The sequence below is a fragment of the Triticum urartu genome, chromosome 5, assembly GCF_003073215.2.
Source record: "Triticum urartu cultivar G1812 chromosome 5, Tu2.1, whole genome shotgun sequence".
NCBI classification, from domain to species: Eukaryota; Viridiplantae; Streptophyta; class Magnoliopsida; order Poales; family Poaceae; genus Triticum; species Triticum urartu.
Genome location: NC_053026.1, coordinates 582,487,959 through 582,508,471, shown reverse-complemented (window position 1 = coordinate 582,508,471; position 20,513 = coordinate 582,487,959). Strand labels below are relative to the sequence as shown.

The window sequence follows — 20,513 nt, the reverse complement described above, 5'->3', positions numbered from 1 at the left end:
TGTGTAGAAAAAACAGTGAAAAAAGAAAAATGATGAAAACGAGAAAGAAACAACAAAACCAAAGGAAAAAGAAAAAACACACAAAAAACAGGGAAAATACAAAAGCCTGAGAAAACCACGAAGAAACGAAAAAACCTGTAAGAAATGTGAAAAAAATGAAGAAAAACGATGAAGAAAATGGAAAAACAGAAAACCATCTATATCTATACTTATATTATTATTAAAAGAGCAAACATGAATTCCCCTAAAACCACACCACAAAGTGTACACAGAAGTACCAGAGACGTTTGATCGATCCCACTAATTTACATCCAACGTTCTATATTACATCAAGCATCTACCGCACAAATCAACGATCTGGATTAAATGTTCTGCCAGGGCAGACTACCCTGCCCACGGCCTGCAGCCCCCCTCCCACGATCTACCTCAGGCAAACAAGCCGCCACACAACAAGCCGCTAAACGCATCTGAGCCCCCATTCATCACGTTCACCTCACCTGCCCGGACTGCGCCCCCGCCTCCCTCCCCACCGCCGTGCTCCCTTTGCCTTCGGATCGCTCCCCTCTGTGGTTGTACGCCGCCCGCCGCCCGCGCAACCTTCCTTCACCCCGCTCGACGTCGTCTTGCCCGTCCGCCTCTCCTATGGCGCACGGCACCTGCCGCCGGACCCGCCCTTCCACCATCTCCTGTGTCGCCGGCAGAACCTCACTTCGTGCTGCTCGCCATCGGATTGGCCCGCCCTTGCGCCTCTCCTACGACGCCAGCCTCCAGCTCCGCCCTCCTCCATCTCCTATGGTGCACGCCGCCCGCCGCCGGCCCCGCCCTTTGGCATCTCCTATGGCGCGCGGCGCCCGTCCGTCGGCCTCTCTTGTGGCTAACGGCTGTTGCTGCTCGATGTCTCGAACAACGCTACAGAGTGGCCCTGCCACGCCTTCATCGTATACCTCATCGGTAAATTTCTTCCAGTTTTTTCTGTTTGATTTGATATACTGTGCTCCAAATTCTAAATTTTGAAGGCTATGGATGGAATTCCCCTTTCATTTCATATATTGCAATGTAGCATTTTAGTTCAAAGTTCGGAAACTGGATTCTGTCTATAGTTATTCTCATGTCCCTCATGACTCTCTGCATGTGTACTTCTTCTCATGTTAAACTAATGTGTGATACAAGGTCTTTGCATTTTCAATGATCCATCCCTTGAGCCATATGATCTGTCAGATGATGACACTAATTTACAGAAGAATTTCACACATCTAAGTGATCTTGCAGCTGCACTGCGAAAATATGACCATCGTGATGGTGTAAGTTTCCAGTTAGTGCTTTGAATACCTACCAGACAAAACTACTGGATGATCCTGAGCTTTCTTTCTTTTGTCTTCACAAGGTTGAAAGCGCTCTTAGTTCTGCTGAAAAGCTTGTGAGAGCATCACCTGATGAGCTGTGCCACTGCTCGGGTGATCTTGTTCAAGCACGTGTACATGTTCCTTGTTCTCGTGTCAAGGTGGAAGGCGAGGAAGATTCTGCTGAAGAAAACCGACAGAAGGCATTAGTCGCCTTGCTGGTAACCAGCCCATTTGAATCATTTTCACCTTGCATTTTCTTCAGGGATTTGGTCCATGTGCATTTTCACATAATTTGTAACAAACTAATTCATACATTCGTTGCAGATGAATAACCAACCAGGCGCAGATCCATTTCAGTCTTGAGCATGCCCCATTTACGGACCTAACGAGCACTGGTAATAATCAACATCATCCCGGGAAAAACGAAATCTGACATTTTATTCTGAATTTATCTAACACTATGGGAATACGGTAAATGATAACAGTCAGAAATCTGACATTATGAAAAAAACTAGACCATTAGGGAGAAAAGCCCCTGCTGTTTTCTATCTAATAAAGAAGGAGATGTCAGACCCGTGTAAGAACCGAGGTTCGAACCCGCACCGTCTAGGAGGCAGCACTGCACTCTGACCATTGAGCTGAGAGCTCATCTACCGAAAAATCTGACATTAAACCGGTAGGTCCCGACATCAATTGCCGGGTGTGTTCTATATGAAAGCTTGGGATTTACCCTGCTAATGTGCCAACTTTGGTTTTAGTTCAGGAAGAAGAAGGTTGTGCACAAGATGGCGTTGAGTGTAACTGGCTTGAGGCTTTTCTTAATTCCTTGGTTCTTTCTACCAAAAGTACTTGTATTAGGACGTTTTCTACACATTTGGGATAGATTATCAAGAAAATTTGTCTAAAGTTTGATCAAATTCATTTAGATTCAGTTTAATTATAGGGCTGTTCATTTTTTACATTGATTTTATCATGTTATAAACTTGTCATACCATATAGTTCTTAAAACTGCATATGTTTTCCTACTGCAGGTGCCACTTGTTGTCACAATTGCAAAGAGACGGTGCATGTATGCATATTTTAACTCTCATGAGTACTTGTAGAAGGAGAATTGTACAATGCTGGAAGATGTTATTTGCATATGCAAAGTGGGATCATATCTTTTGAATGATTCCGTTAGAATGAGGTCACTCCTTGACTAACTCGAACTTGAATCATTTGCTTTTTTTTTATCATGGTTGGAGATGTGGTGTAGCATGAGCAGAAGCTAATGGACGTGTCAGCGAGCCCCGAGGGAGATGCCCCCTGCAACATGAAGAACACCATCTGGACAAAGGGGAGGTACACAGATGGCCAAGGATGAAAGGAGGCGTGCAGGTCTGCGTTTCACAGTTATCTCTTTCAGCACCAGCGATTAAATGGTATGTAGCCGGTTAGGCGTGCTTGCCTGAAATGTGCTTTGTTAGTTCTAGAGCCATGCTAGCTTTGTATGTTGTTCTTGCAGCCTCAACGAGCTAATTCTATTTAAAGCTAATGTTGTTCAATCCTTCTAATTTTGACTATGTGTTCTATCCTTTTAATTAGTGTTATTCAGATTTTTTCTTTTTTCTGTTGCCATTCAGATACAAATGTTATGAGATTTCAGGAATTTTGTCATATCTCCCAATCGCCTTAATTTTGTAAGTTGTGTTCTAATTCAATTTTGATTTTATTTTCAGAAATGCCTACTTTAAAGCTGTGTGAATCCATTATTTTCCTTTGAGTTTGCTATTGAGGTGACTTGGAAACCTTTTCTTTAACTTGGTGGATGTAGTTGTAGTGATGGAGACTTGCCTGAATGTTGCTTTCCTGGGCGTGAAGTGCCTTGAATTATCATAAATTCTGTATAAATGTACGTACCTGTCTGCACCTGATGGTGATCTGCCAAAGTTTTGTACTTTCGAGGTAAATTTGTTACATGGGAAGATTCCTCAATGGCAATAATATACCATGATAGTGATAATTGATATGCATCCTACGCTGAACAAGAGCAAGACAGAAAAGAATAAAATATTCTCTTCAAAGTAATTATGGATTGTTTTCAGTGATTTTCAATTCCAAGTAATAAAGAATATAAGGTTACAATTCATCACCTGAAAAACAGATCTTTGTAGTCATAGTAATGTCTTCTCCAATTGACCATACCCTTAAGAATTTGATGAAAATGGATATATCATCAAGAGCCTTGCAAGCAAATTTATCTACAACAGGAAACACACAATGATGACATATCAGATATTCCCAATCACTATATGAAATGTTTAATGTTCACTTCCCCTTGTAACGTTAGCTTATCTAGCAAATTTCTGTTATTCTATACATCTGATTGGTAAGTTTCAAATAGTACAGGAACGAGATATCCTGCTATAATTAGAGTAGGGATCGACACTAATTAAACCTCTTGACACGCTCATTTGAAAGTCAAGTATATTTATGCAGCAACGCCTTATTACTCCTACAGAAGATACCATTACTGCTGCTCATAGGAAGAGATATTACACCATCAGTTGAGTTTAGCTAAATCTGCAGCTTTCGTTACAATGCATGAATCTTATTTATCTTGCTTCAACTGAAGGAAAAAAGAGAGGATGAAGTAGCCGTCTTCCAGTCATCTGGCAAGCAACAGTCCAGTGCATATTGCATTGCAGACCTTGTTAGCAAGCATCATCGAGTGCCATTGTATCTTGAATAACACAATTGTACAGGGATCTTGAATAGAACATCAAACAGAGGCACACCTAATTGAAATTACATTGGCACATTAGTACACGGTAAACTGCACAGTATGAATTAAAATTTAATTGCAAAGGATAATCCAGAGAGTTGACATGAAGTAATGTCTAAGGACTAAGATCAAATCAGAATTAATCCTGATGGTCAATACAGAAATGAGAATTCATTTCACAAAAATATTGCTCATACCAGTGGAGGCATCGAACTGTGCCCATATGTTTTTGCGCACCCACGCCCCGCTCCTTGTTGTCTTGTTGCGGGCCTCCGCGCTGGGTCGCCTATGAGCATGCCGAGCTCGAGCCCATCCTTGGGCACTTCGGCCAACGGATTCGAAGGACGGAGAAGAGCACAGGCGTGGAAGTGTCGCGCCTCCGACAGAGCCTAACGCTAGGATGCTCGCGAGCATGCCAGGCTCAGGGACCTCCTCGGCCACTTGGGCGACCGGATTCGTCGAAAAGGCGGGGAAGAGCAGGGGTTGCGAACCTCTGGTTGGCGGTGGGGAGAGGGAGCTGGCGACCAAGGAAGAATGGGGAACGATGGGGAGAAATGTCAAGGGCGGTGGGATTTTTTTATTTTTTTACGTGAAGCGGTGGGAAGGTAGGTGACGGTCTGAGGGGCCTAACTGAGGAGCCGGCTCCCTGTCCATTGATATGGGCCAGAAAATTACCAAAAGTCCAATCAATCCAGCCCAGCCGTTCGTCTGATGCCGAGCGCTCGGCTGAGTTTTTTTACCGGCTAATTAGCAATTGCGTTCTTGAATCGGAAACCAAGCTAGCTGCTAGGTAGGCCACGAATGAATCATATCCAAAATTGAAGTATTTGTAAAGGTGTAGTTAGATTTCAGTTGACTTTGACTAAGTTGAGTGATATTAGCATGTTTATTTTTTTAAAAAAATCACCTTTTTATTTGGATTTATGTTTTCTAAATTTAATACATGAATATATTTGTCATTTTTTCAATTGCGACTCAATTAATTATTTTTATCTTTCTAAAAACAATCCAATATTTTATAATCCCTCTAAAAATACATGAAGACGGAGGAGGATCCCAAAGATAAATACTCCTATTACTTCTGTACATTAATATAAAACATTTTTCAGTTTAGTTTACAGAGGGCGTAGTACATAATGTTGTTTAGTTGTTGTTTTTTAAAAAATATGTAAAAAATTATAATAAATTTATGTGATCATGATTTTTTTCATGAAGACATATCTGTGGATCGTGTATTACACGCGCGCTTTCATTGTTGGGCATGAGACATATTTCAATGGCTCGGTAAAAAAAGCCCACTAATAAGATTTAAAATAGATTATTATTATTATTAATTATAATACGTGCGTTGCACGTGCACGCTTACTAGTAAAGAAAAACAAAAGAAAACGGAAAAAATACCGGGGGAAACCAATCCAATGAATGAACGCAGCGAACGCAATTGGAATCCAGCGAACGAAAAAAACAGTGAATATGTGCTGGCCCAGTGCCACAGGTGGGAGGAAATCCTTCAGCGAGACGGGACGAACACTCACGTGAAGCAGGATAAATTTCGTGCCAAGGCCCAAGACCATGACGGGCTTGAGCGGGCTCGGGCCGAGCGGCTTCGGTCCAAGAGAGAGAGAAGGTGAGACACCCCTCAAAAAAAAAGAGAGAGAAGGTGAGACTTGTGAGCTTGGCGCGGTGGAAGGAAAGGAACGGGAGGAGGGAGAGAAAGAGAGAGAGGACTCCGCAAGCATGCAGATGGCCTTCAGCAGCTTCCTGCTCACCCCGCCGTCGCCCCCGCTGCCCAGCCCCGCCGCGGCCGCCGCCTCCGCCTCCGCCTCCACCTCGTCCTCCTCGTACCCAGTGGCCGCGCACCGCGGCCGCCGCCCGCGGGGACCTCGCTGCCGCTGCGGCCGCTCGCCGGAGGTAACCCCCGCGACCACCACCAGCAGCGGTTCCGGCGACCGCGGCTCGTGCGATGAGGAGGACGCCTCCGCCCCGCCTCCCCTCCCCGTCGAACCCGTCGGCGGGGTCGCCTCCACGGACAGCCTAACCGGTGAGCCACGCGAGCTTAACTGACGACAGAAGTTATCTGCAAGACATTTCGCGAGTGGTTGTGCGGTTGAGGATATTTCGGGGGAGGGGGTTTGGATTGCAACAAGAGGGATAAGAAAAACCACGCGGAAGCTAGTTCTGGAGTGCCACGGCTATGAATTTCAACTGATTAGCATTGCTGAATGTTTGGGGCTTACACATGGTGACATAGATCTCATCTGATTTTCTTACATGCTGTACTCTATGCAGGAGGGACTAACTTCTTTTTTGCTCCTGCATCAAGGCAGAGTAGAGTTATCATCTGTGTGCCTTGAATTGCATTATATCGAGCCATCGAACATTTGGGGATTGTTGCTCTTTCCCTGCCTAATGGTCCTTACAATTTGTAGCATAAACTTATTAGAAGGATTGTTGCCGTGTTTCCTGGTGGGTGGCACACCGCCTTAGCATAAATGTTCATTATAACATGGTGGTCATGCTCTTAATTTCCTAATCTTGCCTGCCTACTGAGTTAGTGACTCGTGTAATTTATCATCTGAGCTGGTGTTTTTGGTTGGTACTTCTTAGACAAAGCTACTTAAATATTTAGTTTTGGACACTGTTGTGAGATGCACCATCATTCCTATTATATTACCTACTGTAGGAAGTGCGACACCAAGATATCAGGCAACTTCGACTAAAGGGGACACTAGGAATGAAGATCTTGAAAAATGGGAAAACAATCAACGCGGGACAGATGGTTTATCCAGTAGCAAGTCCAAGTCAGCTTACTCCAAAGCATTTGGGGTGGATTTGTCCCCAGATAATGTGGCTGTTGCCACTGTTTATTTTGTGCAAGGAGTTTTAGGTCTTTCAAGACTAGCTGTCAGCTTTTACTTAAAAGATGATCTTCAACTTGATCCAGCAGAGGTATGACCATCACCATCTTTACCAGATGCTCTTTTTCTGCTAACGTTTTAAGTCTTGGGCAATACCTGTTGGCACAGAGAATAATTTGGTTCCTGTTATCTAGACTGCAGTTATAACTGGTTTCTCAGCTTTGCCGTGGTTGGTCAAGCCTCTTTATGGTTTTATCAGGTATCACCGACATATCAAATCTCGTTCCTGCAGCTCTTTTATGTTGTACACACTTAAATCATGAACTATATTGTTGTGATTTACGATGCAGTGATTCCGTCCCTCTCTTTGGTTATCGAAGAAGGTCGTACCTCATTCTGTCAGGACTCCTTGGAGCAATTTCATGGAGTTTGATGGCAACAATTGTGGATGACAAGTACAGTGCAGCGCTCTCTATTATTCTTGGATCTCTTGCAGTTGCCTTCTCTGATGTTGTAAGTGAGCAGAAAAAGTATGTTCACAATATTTTATTTTTTCCTTTGAATTGATCATCAATTATGCTGGTGTAGTAGTTCTCGAAATAGGCTTTCACCCTGCTTTATAAATAAAGCAAACATCCTGCTGGTGTAGTAGTTAGTTACTCAGTTTTGTTTAATCCTTGACAGTTTGACATTCAGAAAATGATAAACCCCTTTAGGAGTACAGCTCGAATTGGTCCATAATGGGATGGTCTGATCCAATGCTTTTACTGTTTCAAGTGGAGCACAACTTGCTAGCATTTCCGTTAGGTTTGGTCATCCCCTGTAGCAGCAGTCATATGCACGTGCTATCATGACACAGCCTGATAATAGGAGGATTATGTAATTCATGATGCTCCGAATATATTTTGAACTGTTTTTTAAATCATAAGGAGCTCAACATAGATCATATATGCAATTTATTTTATGTTGATATTTGATACATTGTTCAAAGAACTCAACTCAGTATGGGCCTCACTTGTCAAAAGTTCAGAAAGAATATCTGAAATATATTCTAAAAACAGAAATATCTCCTTCTGTACCTAATGAGCTCATCTTTGTGTTTGACCCATGTCAAGATACTAGTGTTAGTACTCGTAGTTTGTTTTGTCATTAACGAGAAGTGAAAATACTGCAGGTGGTTGATTCTATGGTTGTTGAGAGAGCTCGGGGTGAGTCACAGAGCACATCTGGATCTCTCCAGTCACTGTGTTGGGGATCTTCAGCCTTTGGGGCAATTGTGAGCGCATACTTCAGTGGTTCTCTTGTGGATACTTATGGTGTAAGGTTTGCTCCTTGGCGCGAAGGAACTTTGTAAAGCTAATGACACCTCTCATATTACACTTCACTGATCAGGTGTTTCACTAAATGCAGATTTGTCTTTGGTGTTACAGCATTTTTACCCCTGATGACATCTGCTGTTGCAGTTCTTGTAAATGAAAAGCGTTTGCCTACTGAGGAACGTTCCATCTCACTTTCAAGTTCAAGGTTGATTGAAAGCTCTAAGCAGCAGATCAGGCAGATTTGGACTGCTGTAAAGCAACCGAACATTTTCTTGCCTACTTTGTTCATATTCCTTTGGCAAGCGACACCACAGTCGGATTCTGCCATGTTTTATTTCGTGTATGTTCAACAGACTCGATTATTTGATTACTTGATTGCTATGGATTGTTCTGTTAGACCTGGCTCTATATTCTGTAAACATACTTTTGGATTCTGAAGAAAAATATGAAGTTTCTAAGATGCTAGTGTTACAAAACTCTAAATACAAAAGGGAACAGGACCGTAAGCTACTTGGTTGTACATATGTACCTTAGTATTTTGTGTGATCGTCATCTTTTTAATATGGCTGATTATGTTACTCTATTGAATTTCAGCACAAACAAGATTGGATTCACTCCAGAGTTTCTAGGGCGTGTCACACTCGTTACATCTGTTGCATCCTTGCTGGGCGTCGGAATATATAATTCGTTCCTGAAGGCAGTTCCACTAAGAAAAATCTTTCTTGTGACAACAATTTTAGGTTCTGCCCTTGGAATGACACAGGTCCTCTTCTCTGCGTACTTATTCTAGCAGTCCTACTTACTCTTTGTTGGCAAATCATGCTTAGGTCTTGTGTGTTTCCACTTCCAGGTTCTTCTTGTCACTGGGCTCAATAGGAAGCTGGGGATAAGTGATGAATGGTTCTCCATTGGGGATTCCTTGATTCTCACAGTCCTTGGTCAGGTATGAAACATTATTGCAATGACTAGTTAACTCGAGGGCTAAGTGTTTGCATAATCTCGGTACTTGATATTAATATTATGCACCTGGTCTTGAACCGTGTCGTTTCTGCTCTCCTTTTCACATTTAGAAATTACACTTCTGACATAAACACTTAGGATGTTCAAAATTGTTCTGTAGGCTTCCTTCATGCCCGTGTTGGTGTTGGCTGCGAGGTTGTGTCCCCTGGGAGTGGAAGCGACGTTGTTCGCCACCCTGATGTCCATTTCGAACGCGGGAAGTGTCGCTGGCGGTCTGGTGGGCGCGGGCCTAACTCAGTTTCTGGGTGTCACAAGGGACAACTTCGACAATCTGGCTCTGCTGATCGTGATCTGCAACCTCAGCTCCCTGCTGCCTCTGCCTCTCCTGGGCCTCCTTCCAGATGGATCACCAGATGCTGATAATCGGCAAACTAAAGTTGATTGAAATACTTGACCTTCTCTTACAGATTAGACTCGGAGATGGTCAGATCCTGGCGTGAACTCCATCACCAGCTGGAGATAAGACGAAAACAACGGCTAGCTTTGGGCAATTGTTGGCGTGGTGCACGGCTGAGCATTGACAAGAGCACCCCCAGCAGAAGGTGAAGTTCCAGATGAACGCACCCCACGGCGTGCTCTCTCCTGTAATAAAGCTCTGCTGCTCTGCACTGCTCTGAAGATTCATGGTAGTCTGCATGCATTTCGGATGAGGTTAGCTCGGCTGGGAAGAAGATGTGTTGTCTTGCATCACCCTTGATGCTCTGACCTCTTAGGTGAATTAGACAGGGCAGATGAACTCGAAGACTATGTGTGTATATGCAATACTCACTTTGCTATGCATATATACACATATATCGTTTCTTAAGGAAAGGAAACACATGTGGAATGTGGAGCGAGTTTCCCAGGTAGCTTTTGTTGGGACCGACCGTAAAAATTATGAGCCGACTGTGAGTGTGGCATCATCGTGGGCGGTTTCTGTGGACAGCCACTACCGGAATCGCCCCCTATGCCGACGGCAAGGGCCGTCGGCATAGGCCTGAGTCCCGTCGGGGTAGACCTATGCCGACGGCCCCCGTCGGCATAGGGCCGTCGGCAACATATGCGTCGGCACAGCCAGGGAGGCCGTCGGCTTAGGCCGTCGGCAACTATCACGCCTAACGGCGGCCGCCGTCAAGTCCGCCCAATGGCTGATAGCCACGTGGCACCCCTATGCCGACGGCCTGGCCGTCGGCTTAGTCAAAACCTATGCCGACGGCCAGACCGTCGGCATAGGGGTGCCACGTGGCTATCAGCCGCTGCTCTAGGACCAGGCCTATGCCGACGGCCCTGCCGTCGGCATAATTTGAAACTAAGCCGACGGCCGTGCCGTTGGCATAGTCCTTCATACAGAGCTCCCAGTAGCTGCCACGTGGGCGCCTATGCCGACGGCCTAGCCGTCGGCACAGTTTTAAACTAAGCCGACGGCCATGCCGTCGGCATAGGCGCCCACGTGTCAGCTACTGGGAGCTCACGCTAGCCCTATGCCGACGGCCTAGCCGTCGGCATAGTTTGCTTTTGCTTTTTTTTTTTCTTTTTTCTGTTTGTTTTCAGATCAATTCAATTCAAATAGCAGCACATATCAGCAGATATATATGATGAGATAGACATATAAAACACAACGGAATATCATCCGGCACCATCACAACAATATATGCATAAGCATCATCACGCACAAGTCTCTAAATGAAAATCATCACAACCAACATAAGCATATAGAGAAGCACACAAGTCATCTAAATGATCATCACCACACACAAGTCATCTCAAGCATCATCACCACACAAGAATCATCGAGCACAGCGGAGGTCGTCACCGCCAAGACGGCCAAAGCCCAGGTCGTCAGTGCTAGCGGCAGCGCTACCGCCAAGACCGCCTCCGCCTCCGCCTCCGTGGATCGGAGTGGTCGGGCTCCGTGTCTCCAGAGTGCTGCGAAGACCGCCGCCAACGGTAGATCCACGTGTTCCCTGGATGTTGAAAAGACATATGCACGGGATATATGACTGTGTTGAAAGGCATGACATGCTTTGGGTGAATAGATTGGGGATGAACTAACCGGCGAGGGGCCAGCGTTCTGTGCCACAAACTTCTCAAAGCTCATCAGCACTGGTTGTGCTGGAGGGCATTGTGCTGGAGGGAACTGAGGACACCTGCCGGCCGCCATATCCTGAAAAGCCTGCTGCATCTGGCTATCCCTCTGCACTTGGTGTTCATAAAGCCTCTGATGCCACGCCATGGTCTCCTGGCGTGTGTACTCCATGTAGGCCTACGGTATGACAGGATGGAACTCATAAAACTACTAAATGCGGAAAATGAAGTGAGAAATGAAGATAAGAGGGAAAATACTTACAGATTGTTGCTCCTGAAAGAGGTACTGTGTACTGGTCACTGGCTGGCTCGTGCGCTGGCTCAGGCTCGGGTCGATCCGACGAAGCTGTGTGTAGGAGATACTAGGAGTGATCACAGCATCGAGAACCGCCTCCCGACCGTGCTCCTTGGGCCCCATCCTCACCACCGCCATGTCGTCCAGAGGCGCCGCAATGGGGTCAGGTGTGTCAGGATGTAACTCCAGATACGCTTCGGAGTAGGCCTTCTTCCTCTCTGCGGTCTTCTTGCCATAGTACTTGGGCTCGCCAGGCTTGGGATCCTTCCGCGTATGGGCGATCTCCCACGCCTGCATGTGTGAGAGCGGCCGCTTCAGTTTCTCCTCCTGCACCACCAAACAGAGGTTAGTCATACATAAGAAAGTGATGGTAAATAGAAGAAGAAGAATGTTTAATGGGGTTAGTCATACATTAACTGCCTTGTGGAGATAGTGGTTTCGGTTTCCCTGAGCATGTACTCCCTCCGTCCCTCGGTTAGCCTTATTTTGGGTTCTCATAGCCGCCCAGGCTCCAGCCTCATCACACCAAAGATCCACCAATGCCGCCCAGGACTCGTCTTTTCCATAACACCAATTTGGGACACACCTACATAATAAAAGCATAATGGCATGTAGGTGTGTCCAAATTGGTGTTATGGAAGCATAAAGCATAAAGCATAATGTACCACAAGGTAATGAAAGCATAATGAAAGCATAATATATGAAAGCATAATGAAAAATCTTTTATACTTACCGCCAAGAACTCGGGCCTCTCCAAGGTAATGCCCATCCTCCGCGCTTCTTCCTTGGTCATCTTCACACCAAGATAGTCGTGGTAGTATGTGGAGATGGCCACATAGCGCACCTCGTACTGCATCTGGCGGGCCTTCTTCTTGCATTGGCGCAGCACGATCTGGTCCGCTCTAGCCCTGTGCTCCGGAAGAACTCGATAGAATTTCTACAATCATGCATGAAACAAGAATGGGAGAAGCCATGAGTTAAATCATTCATGAAACTAGAATGGACTTGTGCTTCTGAAGAGAACTCACCCAGAAAGTAGTGATCACGGCCTTGGCATGGGTCTCATGGTCCGCGTGGTGGGCCGCTTCCCAGTGGTCCCAGCTCGTGGCCAAAATCGGACGGTCCGGCTGCCTGACTGGATCAGGACAGTACAACCCCGGCCAATATAACTTCAGCAAGACGGTGATGAGGCCGTTGGGAATACGGACCCCTTTAGAATATATCCAGTTGCTGCAAAAGAATGAACGATTAGTATGTGACAAGAAAAATAAATAACAACCGGAATAAGCATGTGACAAGCAACATAATGAACCACTTACTCTTTTCCCGTGGGCTCAATGAGCCACTTCTGCTCCTCAGTAGCAGGAACCTGCTTTGGTAGCTTTGCGTTGCCACGCAGCCACCCCTTCGTGTCAACCCCCTTCCCGTCACCACCATCATCCCCGCCACCACCCTCCTCCTCGCCTGCCTCCCCCTCCCCAACCTCCTCCCCAACCTCCTCCCCAACCTCCTCCTCCTCCTCCTCCTCCTCCTCGCCTGCCTCCTCCTCCACCTCCTCCTCCTCCTCCTCCTCCTCCTCGCCTGCCTCACTAGAGGAGGGTACCTCACTAGAGGAGGGCCTCGAAGACAACACCCCTAAGTCGGTGAGGGTGCGCTCTTTCTGGCCGCGACCCCCTGTAGTGGCTCTCCCCCCAGCACCTCGTCCTCTAGAGGCTCTCCCCCCGCCCCCTCCTCCTCTAGGGGCACCTCTCCCTCGACCTCCCTGTGAGGAGTCATCGTCAAGTAGCCGAGGGGGAGGATTACGTGCTCGACCACTCCGACTAGGCAGGCCGACGACCTTGCGTAGGAAACCCACGCCGTCGGCCTTCCCCTTGCCCATGTTCCACGAACCTGCATTGAAAAGAGAAAAAGCAATTAGTAAATTAATGAAATGAAGGAAAAGGCATGATAATAAACACATTAATAAAAATGCATAAAAAGGCATATTCCTAAACTATAGAAAAAAATACTTGAAACGTACATCTGCTAGAACCCATATGAATCCTCACTGTTGTAACCTCTTTCTCGGTCCGTCTCATCATCACTATAAATCATATTATCTTCGTTGTCCGACGGAGGTGGAGGCTCTTCCTCGTCGTCAGCGTCTTTGTTTAACTTTTCTAGCATAAGTATGTCATTTTCATTGACAATGTTCTCACCATCATTCCGTGCATCGTCGACGTTTGGGTCCACATCATCATCACCCAATGGTCTAGCGTCATCGTTTCTAACCACATCATCATCATCATCATCAGGTTGCTCTTGATAGAACACTCCCTCGTATGTCATGGGGTTAATGTTGTAGTAATCGTCTTCATTCGGGTCTGGTAGCTTACCATGTGGCGACACCTTGAACACAACTTCCCAACCCTTTAGATACACTTTCTGGCATGGGTAAGGCAGATAATATACTTGTGTAGCTTGGGTAGCCGCAATGAAGAGATCGGCTCCGGCATAGACGGTTGATGGTTTAACTTCGACCAAACCAATGGAAGGCGTATGTTTTACCCCCTCCTGCGGATCGAACCATCGGCATTTGAACACAGGCAGACTTAGGGTCTCACGCCCCTGGCGGAATTTAACCTCGTATATATTTTGTACCCTTCCGTAGTAGTCTACTGAATTTTGACCGGGGGTGTACACTCCAGTATTTATAGTTTTGGGATCGGGGCGGCTATTTTGGTGCTCCTCTGTATGGAAGCGATACCCATTCACATCATACTTTTTACATGTCACGACGGCAGGGTCAAAACCCATGGAAACCCATCTCAATTCATCATCCATAGATATGTTCGGATCTTTTCCCTACAAGTATAATGGAAATTGTTGCGTGCATTAGTTCGGTTAACTAATAAATGTTGAAGTAGGTATTTAATAGGGGATTGTGGAAAAGTACTTTCTCCATGAACCAAGCAACAAAATTTTTACGTCCAGGGTTTCCATGACGGAGAAGAGTAAGTGCCTCCGCCTCAGTAGGAGGATTCACTCCCGTCCATTCCTCTTGAACGAAATCACTAAAAAAAGATAAGCGGTGTTAGACCGGGACTAAGTGAACATGAAACATGATGATGTGGAAGACATAAAGGAATGGTGTAGTGGTATTACCTCATCCACACTTCCTCAACTTCCTTGATGTTGTGCAAGATATAGAACATGAGGTCCTCCCACTCTTGTCGTGGCATGTTATAAGATTTCGAGGCCCCAGCCCTCCCACCTTGCGCGTTGAATAGATCGAGCCTGGGTTGATACTTGGGCTCTTCTATATTGTATCGAGGCACCTTGTTATGCAGATGGGGAACATGGTCTGGATAGTATGATGTCCTGAGGTCTGACACCTCCTCTAGGATAACTGCCTCAGCTATGGAAGCTTCAATCTTAGCTTTGTTTCCACATTTCCGTCGGAGATGCTTGTTCTGCCTCTCAGGGCCGTACTGCCAGCGATTTTGCACAGGGCCCCCCAACAATACCTCGTTCGCGATGTGCAGAATGAGATGTGTCATCGGAGTAAAGAAGCCTGGCGGAAAGATCTTCTCTAGCCTGTCATGGGAGGCTGTTAGCCCATACTCCCAGGAATGCTTCGAAGCATTTCTGGCTACAGCCATACTCAGCCTTGACTGCAATCAGTTGCGAGATGGCATCCAGCTGAGATATTTTCGCACCTGCATAAAGAGGTTTCTTCGACGAGGCCAAGACCTCCAAGAAGGCCTTTGCGGTTGCCTCCGGCTCCTCTGGTTCATTCTCTGAAGGTGTCGCATTTGCCATTTCTGCAACAATGACATCATCTAGCATGTCCCTGACCCCGTCGTCCTCATATCCATCGATGCGTTGTCGCATCACCTCCTCTCTACCACGGTCCTGCTCGGCTATGTTTATCGGCGGCATGTCAAAGTTTGGCATATATTCGTGCGTGCGAAGATGCTCACTCATGTCCGTCTAATTTCTACGGTGACGTCTGGCACATCTCGCACAGGGGCATGGTGGGATAATTCTCATTGGATGACGGAATATCTCCTTCAAATACACATCGGTTTTCGCGATCCACTCTGATGTTACTCGATTCCGACGGATAAAACCACTGTACATCCACTGATTATCTGTCATCCTCTGCTTTTTTGCAACCCACACAACATAATTAAGGATTCACTTAAATTAATCACATCAAATTTTCAGTTTCTACCGCGTTTAATCCACCTACATCTCTAATAGGTAAAGATGGGTCCTAATCCCACCCGAGAATGTGTAGATTGAGTACGTTGTCCACGCTCTACCCCGTTCCGAGACAAAATTTCGGCAACACCTCCCCGCTGTTCTCCAGATACACGTCTCGGCAAAATGCCGAGAGAATGTGCATCCGGAGAACAACAGGGAGGCGCCGCCGAAATCCTATCTCGGAACGGGGTAGAGCATGAACAACGTACCCAATCTACACATCCTCGGGCTGTCCGTGGAAAGCGCTGGACAATCCGAAAGAGCTGCGGTGATAAATATGCAATTGAATGCATATTTATCGATGCAACCCTTTCGGACGGGAGACCTAGGTTACGCGACTTGATGTGAAAATTTAATCTAGTGACATGGAAAAAAAGTGGACGGGGTCATGGAATTGCTGCTCACCCTCCGATGTAGAGGATGTAGTCGATCAAAGGAGGGACGATCCTGGACCAACACCTCCAACGTCGACGGTCACTCCACGAAGATGGGAACACCACAAATCCTGTTAATTCCATCAAGTGAAAAAAATTAGGTCTTCACCTCACATTAAACTATGAAAAAAATCATATTTTCTCAAGTGTCAATTTTGGAAGCACTTATCATATCCCAATTTAGGTAATCACCTCACATTAAGCACTAACATATCATTTTTTTAGCAAGATCATCATGATGAAATAACCACTTATCATATCCCAAATTTGAAGACATCTCACATAGCTACTTAACAACATCACAAACTGAAAATAAAAACTAAATCATGCATCCATTCATTTTGCCGAGATTCATCCATCCATCTAAGACACATAGAACATTCATCCATCTAACAACCTAACAACATCCAACATCCATCCATTCATACATCCAATAGTAGCTAAATCATGCAAAAAATGAAGAAAAAAAGACAAAGGAGTGCTAGCTCACCGAGGAGAGCGGTGTCGCGGCTGTGGAGTTGGGGCCGACGGTGTAGGGGACGGGAGGGCCGGGGCGTGGCTGGGCCGGCCAGAGAAGCACGGCCAACGGGAGGGCCAGGGCGGTGCGGCCGGCGGGGAGGTCAGGGCGCGGGGGTGGAGAGGGCAGGGGCGGCCGGGGTCGCGCGCGGCGGCGCCGGGCTGGAGAGGCGGGGACGGGGCTGGGCCGGGGTGGAGGCGAGGCGGCGCGGGGGTGGAGAGGGCAGGGGCGGGGTCGCGCGCGGCGGCGCCGGGCTGGAGAGGCGGGGACGGGGCCGGCGCCGGGCTGGAGAGGCGGGGAGCGGCGGCGCAGCGTGGGGGCGACGGGGAGCGGCGCGGGTGGAGCGGCGGCGCAGCGTGGGGGCGGCGGGGAGCGACGCAGCGTCGGGGGCGCGATAGGGAATGAGTGGAGGGGGTTCGCCCCGCGGGTGGATAAGGCAGACTATGCCGACGGCTAAGCCGTCGGCATATGTGAGGAGGCCACGTGTCACCTATGCCGACGGCTTAGCCGTAGGCATACTTTTTTATTTTTTTAATATTTTTTATTACCCACGTCACTGATCCGCGTAACGCCTACCGTATGGCCTAAGCTATGCCGACGGCTTTGCCGTCGGCATAGTTTTATTTTCCTTTTTTATTTTATATAAATTTTTTAATGTTTTCTTATAGTTATATATTTATTCTTTTTATTTTATATAGATTTTAATTTTTTTTTATAGTTATAATTTTCCTTTTTATGTATTATTATTTCATATAGATTTTTAATTTTTTTTAAACCGCTCAGCCCCCTCCTCTCCCGGAACCACACAGAGGGGAGGGGAGGGGAGGCGCCGTCTGTGACGGGGGCCACACCCCGGAGACGCGTGCTGCCTCTTCGGACATGCCACAACACCACCCCACATGTATGAGGGCCCGGTACGACGCTTCGGTGTCATTGCTACCCCCCAGGTCCCCCGTCCCGCCTAACCCTGTAGCGTTTGACCATGGGATCTAGCCCTTTGACTTTGCACGGACGGGCTTTGACCAGCAGACCTTCCCACCCGGTTTTGTTAGGTCAGCCCATAGGAACACTTTGGAGCAACATCCGGGCCAGACCAACAACAAGATCCCCTCCGTGTAGACCCGATGCGTCCGTTTCCCCCCTCCAGGTGCCGGCGGCGGCGCCGTTCGTGAGGGGGGCACACCCCGGACACGCGTGCCGGGCGTTTGCAACCGCGACAACACTTCCAGACTTGTGAGAGGCCGCCGGCGCAATATTTGGCGGCATGCTAGCCCCCGGAGGCCGCCGGCCACAACCGTAGACGCGCGAAGGGCAATCCGCGTAGAGGGAATTTTTCGGATACTTCTCCATCACCAAAAATTATGAAAAAATACCATCGTTCCTATAGCACATGTGCCCACGTCGTGCAAAAAAAATCATGATTTTATCGCGCTCCGAGTATTTAGTAATATTGACGCCGCATCGTTACCGCAGAACGTCTACTACCGTGTCATCGCCGTCCGTGAGGGGGGCCACGCCCCGGAGACGCGTCCCGCCTGTTCGGACATGCCACCACACCACCCCGCATGTATGAGGGCCCGGTGCGACGCTCCGGTGGCATTGCTACCCCCCTAGTGCCGCCGTCCCGCCTAACCCTGTAGCGTTTGACCACGGGATCTACCCCTTTGACTTTGCACGGACGGGCTTTGACCAGTGGACCTCCCCACCCGGTTGTGTTAGGTCAGCCCATAGGAACACTTTGGAGCAACATCCGGGCCCGACCCACAGCAAGATCCCCTCCGTGTAGACCCGACGCGTCCGTTTCCCCCCTCCAGGTGTCGGCGGCGGTGCTGTCCGTGAGGGGGGGCACACCCCGGACACGCGTGCCGGGCGTTTGCAACCGCCACAACACTTCCAGACTTGTGACAGGCCGCCTACGCAAGATTTGGTGGCATGCTCGCCCCCGGAGGCCGCGGCCACAGCCGTAGACGCGCGGAGGGCAATCCGCGTAGAGGGAATTTTTCGGATACTTCTCCATCACCAAAAATTATGAAAAAATGCCATCGTTCCTATAGCACATGTGCCCACGTCGTGCAAAAAAACTCATGATTTTATCGCGCTCCGAGTATTTAGTAATATTGACGCCGCATCGTTACCGCAGAACATCTACTACCGTGTCATCGCCGTCCGTGAGGGGGGGGCACGCCCCGGAGACGCGTCCCGCCTCTTCGGACATGCTACCACACCACCCCGCATGTATGAGGGCCCGGTGCGACGCTCCGGTGGCATTGAGGGCCATGGGGGGACGGGGGCCCTGGGGGTAGCAATGGCACCGGAGCGTCGCACCGGGACCTCAACCGTGAGGGGGGCACTCCCCTGAGCCACGTGTCGGGTGCCTGCGCCTGCCACCATGCTTCCACAACCGTAGGAGGGCCCACCGCAACGCCTAGCGGCATTGCTACCCCCAGGTACCCCGTCCCGTCTAACCCTGACAAAGACGACCGCTGGGTCTAGCCCTTTGACTTTCGCCGGACGGGGTTTGACCGGTGGACCTTTTCACCTGGTTTTCATAGCCCAGCCCATAGCTAGACCCCCCAACACCGTCCCGGCCCAACCCACCCCAAGATTCCCTCCGTGTCGGCCCGACGTGGCCGTTTCCCCTCTCCGTGACATGGTGGCAGCGACGCCCGTGAGGGGGGCACACCCCGGAGCCGCGTGTCGGGTGCCTGAGCCTGCCACTACGCTTCCACAACCGTAGGAGGGCCCACTGCGACACCTCGCGGCATTGCTACCCCCCAGGTACACCGTCCCGTCTAACCCTGACACAGACGACCATCGGGTCTTGCCCTTTGGCTTTCACCGCACGGGGTTTGACCGGTGGACCTTTTCACCTGGTTGTCATAGCCCAGCCCATAGCTACACCCCCAACACAGTCCCGACCCAACCCACCCCAAGATTCCCTCCATGTCGGCCCAACGTTGCCGTTTCCCCCCTCCGGGACACGGCGGCAGCGACGCCCGTGAGGGGAGGGGCACACCCCGGAGCCACGTGCCGGGTTCCTGCGCCTGCCACCACGCTTCCACAACCGTAGGAGGGCCCACCGCAACACCTGGCGGCATTGCTACCCCCCAGGTACCCCGTCCCGTCTCCCCTCTCCGTAACACGACGGAAGCGACGCCCGTGAGGGGGCAATCGATATATATATATATAAGGCACATTTAAGTTAATCTAATTATTTTGGAAAAAAATAAAAAGGAAAAAGAGAAAATAAATAAAATATGAAAAAATATTAGAAATCTATGCCTACGGCTATGCCGTCGGCATAGCTACAGCCATAGAAGGGTAGAGCCATGGATCGATGACGTGGCATATGGCGCGGATCGATGACGTGGGACCGTCCATGGGCCAAGCCTATGCCGACGGCGAGGCTATCGGCATAGATATGCCACCCCACGGACCAGTGAGCGTTTCGGATCGTTGACGTGGCAGATCACGCGGATCGATGACGTGGCAGATATGCCGACGGCCACCGTTAGGCCCCGTCGGCGTAGGCTTCACGCCGTCAAAGGATGTCGCCGCCCGGGCAGTCGGGCACACAGATATGCCGAAGACAGCCTCTATGCCGACGGCCGCCGTAGGCATATTTATTGGGATGCCGACGGCCCAACTGTG

The 20,513-nt window shown here is 48.4% G+C and overlaps 1 protein-coding gene and 1 long non-coding RNA gene across 5 annotated transcripts; both read left to right on the top strand.

Annotated features, from left to right (window-relative positions):
* The first annotated feature begins 412 nt into the window (after positions 1-412).
* Positions 413-4,100, top strand: LOC125510938. 4 transcript variants are annotated; one of them, XR_007284812.1, is made up of 5 exons: positions 413-1,301; positions 1,385-1,561; positions 1,668-2,764; positions 3,062-3,287; positions 3,958-4,100. It is a non-coding gene; the product is annotated as an uncharacterized LOC125510938 (long non-coding RNA). The 4 variants fall into 4 exon arrangements; XR_007284811.1 differs by lacking the exon at positions 3,958-4,100 and adding an exon at positions 2,966-3,022 and having other exon boundaries at positions 3,157-3,360; XR_007284810.1 differs by lacking the exon at positions 3,958-4,100 and having other exon boundaries at positions 3,062-3,360.
* Positions 4,101-5,758: 1,658 nt separating this feature from the next.
* LOC125510937 (folate-biopterin transporter 1, chloroplastic-like) lies at positions 5,759-9,732 on the top strand. Its single transcript, XM_048676226.1, has 9 exons — positions 5,759-6,148; positions 6,791-7,056; positions 7,160-7,224; positions 7,316-7,478; positions 8,140-8,288; positions 8,376-8,624; positions 8,879-9,047; positions 9,135-9,227; positions 9,405-9,732. The coding sequence occupies exons 1-9, from the start codon at positions 5,845-5,847 to the stop codon at positions 9,687-9,689; spliced, it is 1,743 nt and encodes a 580-aa protein (XP_048532183.1). The 5' UTR covers positions 5,759-5,844; the 3' UTR covers positions 9,690-9,732.
* Positions 9,733-20,513: the final 10,781 nt, after the last annotated feature.

What these genes read in the sequence shown, in the direction of transcription:
- LOC125510937 (XM_048676226.1), top strand. Translation starts at nt 5,845, where the DNA reads ATGCAGATGGCCTTCAGCAGCTTCCTGCTCACCCCGCCGTCGCCCCCG. An exon ending in CAGTTGCCTTCTCTGATGTT is followed by an intron (nt 7,479 to 8,139) that starts GTAAGTGAGCAG and finishes AAAATACTGCAG; the next exon opens with GTGGTTGATTCTATGGTTGT. An exon ending in GTGGATACTTATGGTGTAAG is followed by an intron (nt 8,289 to 8,375) that starts GTTTGCTCCTTG and finishes CACTAAATGCAG; the next exon opens with ATTTGTCTTTGGTGTTACAG.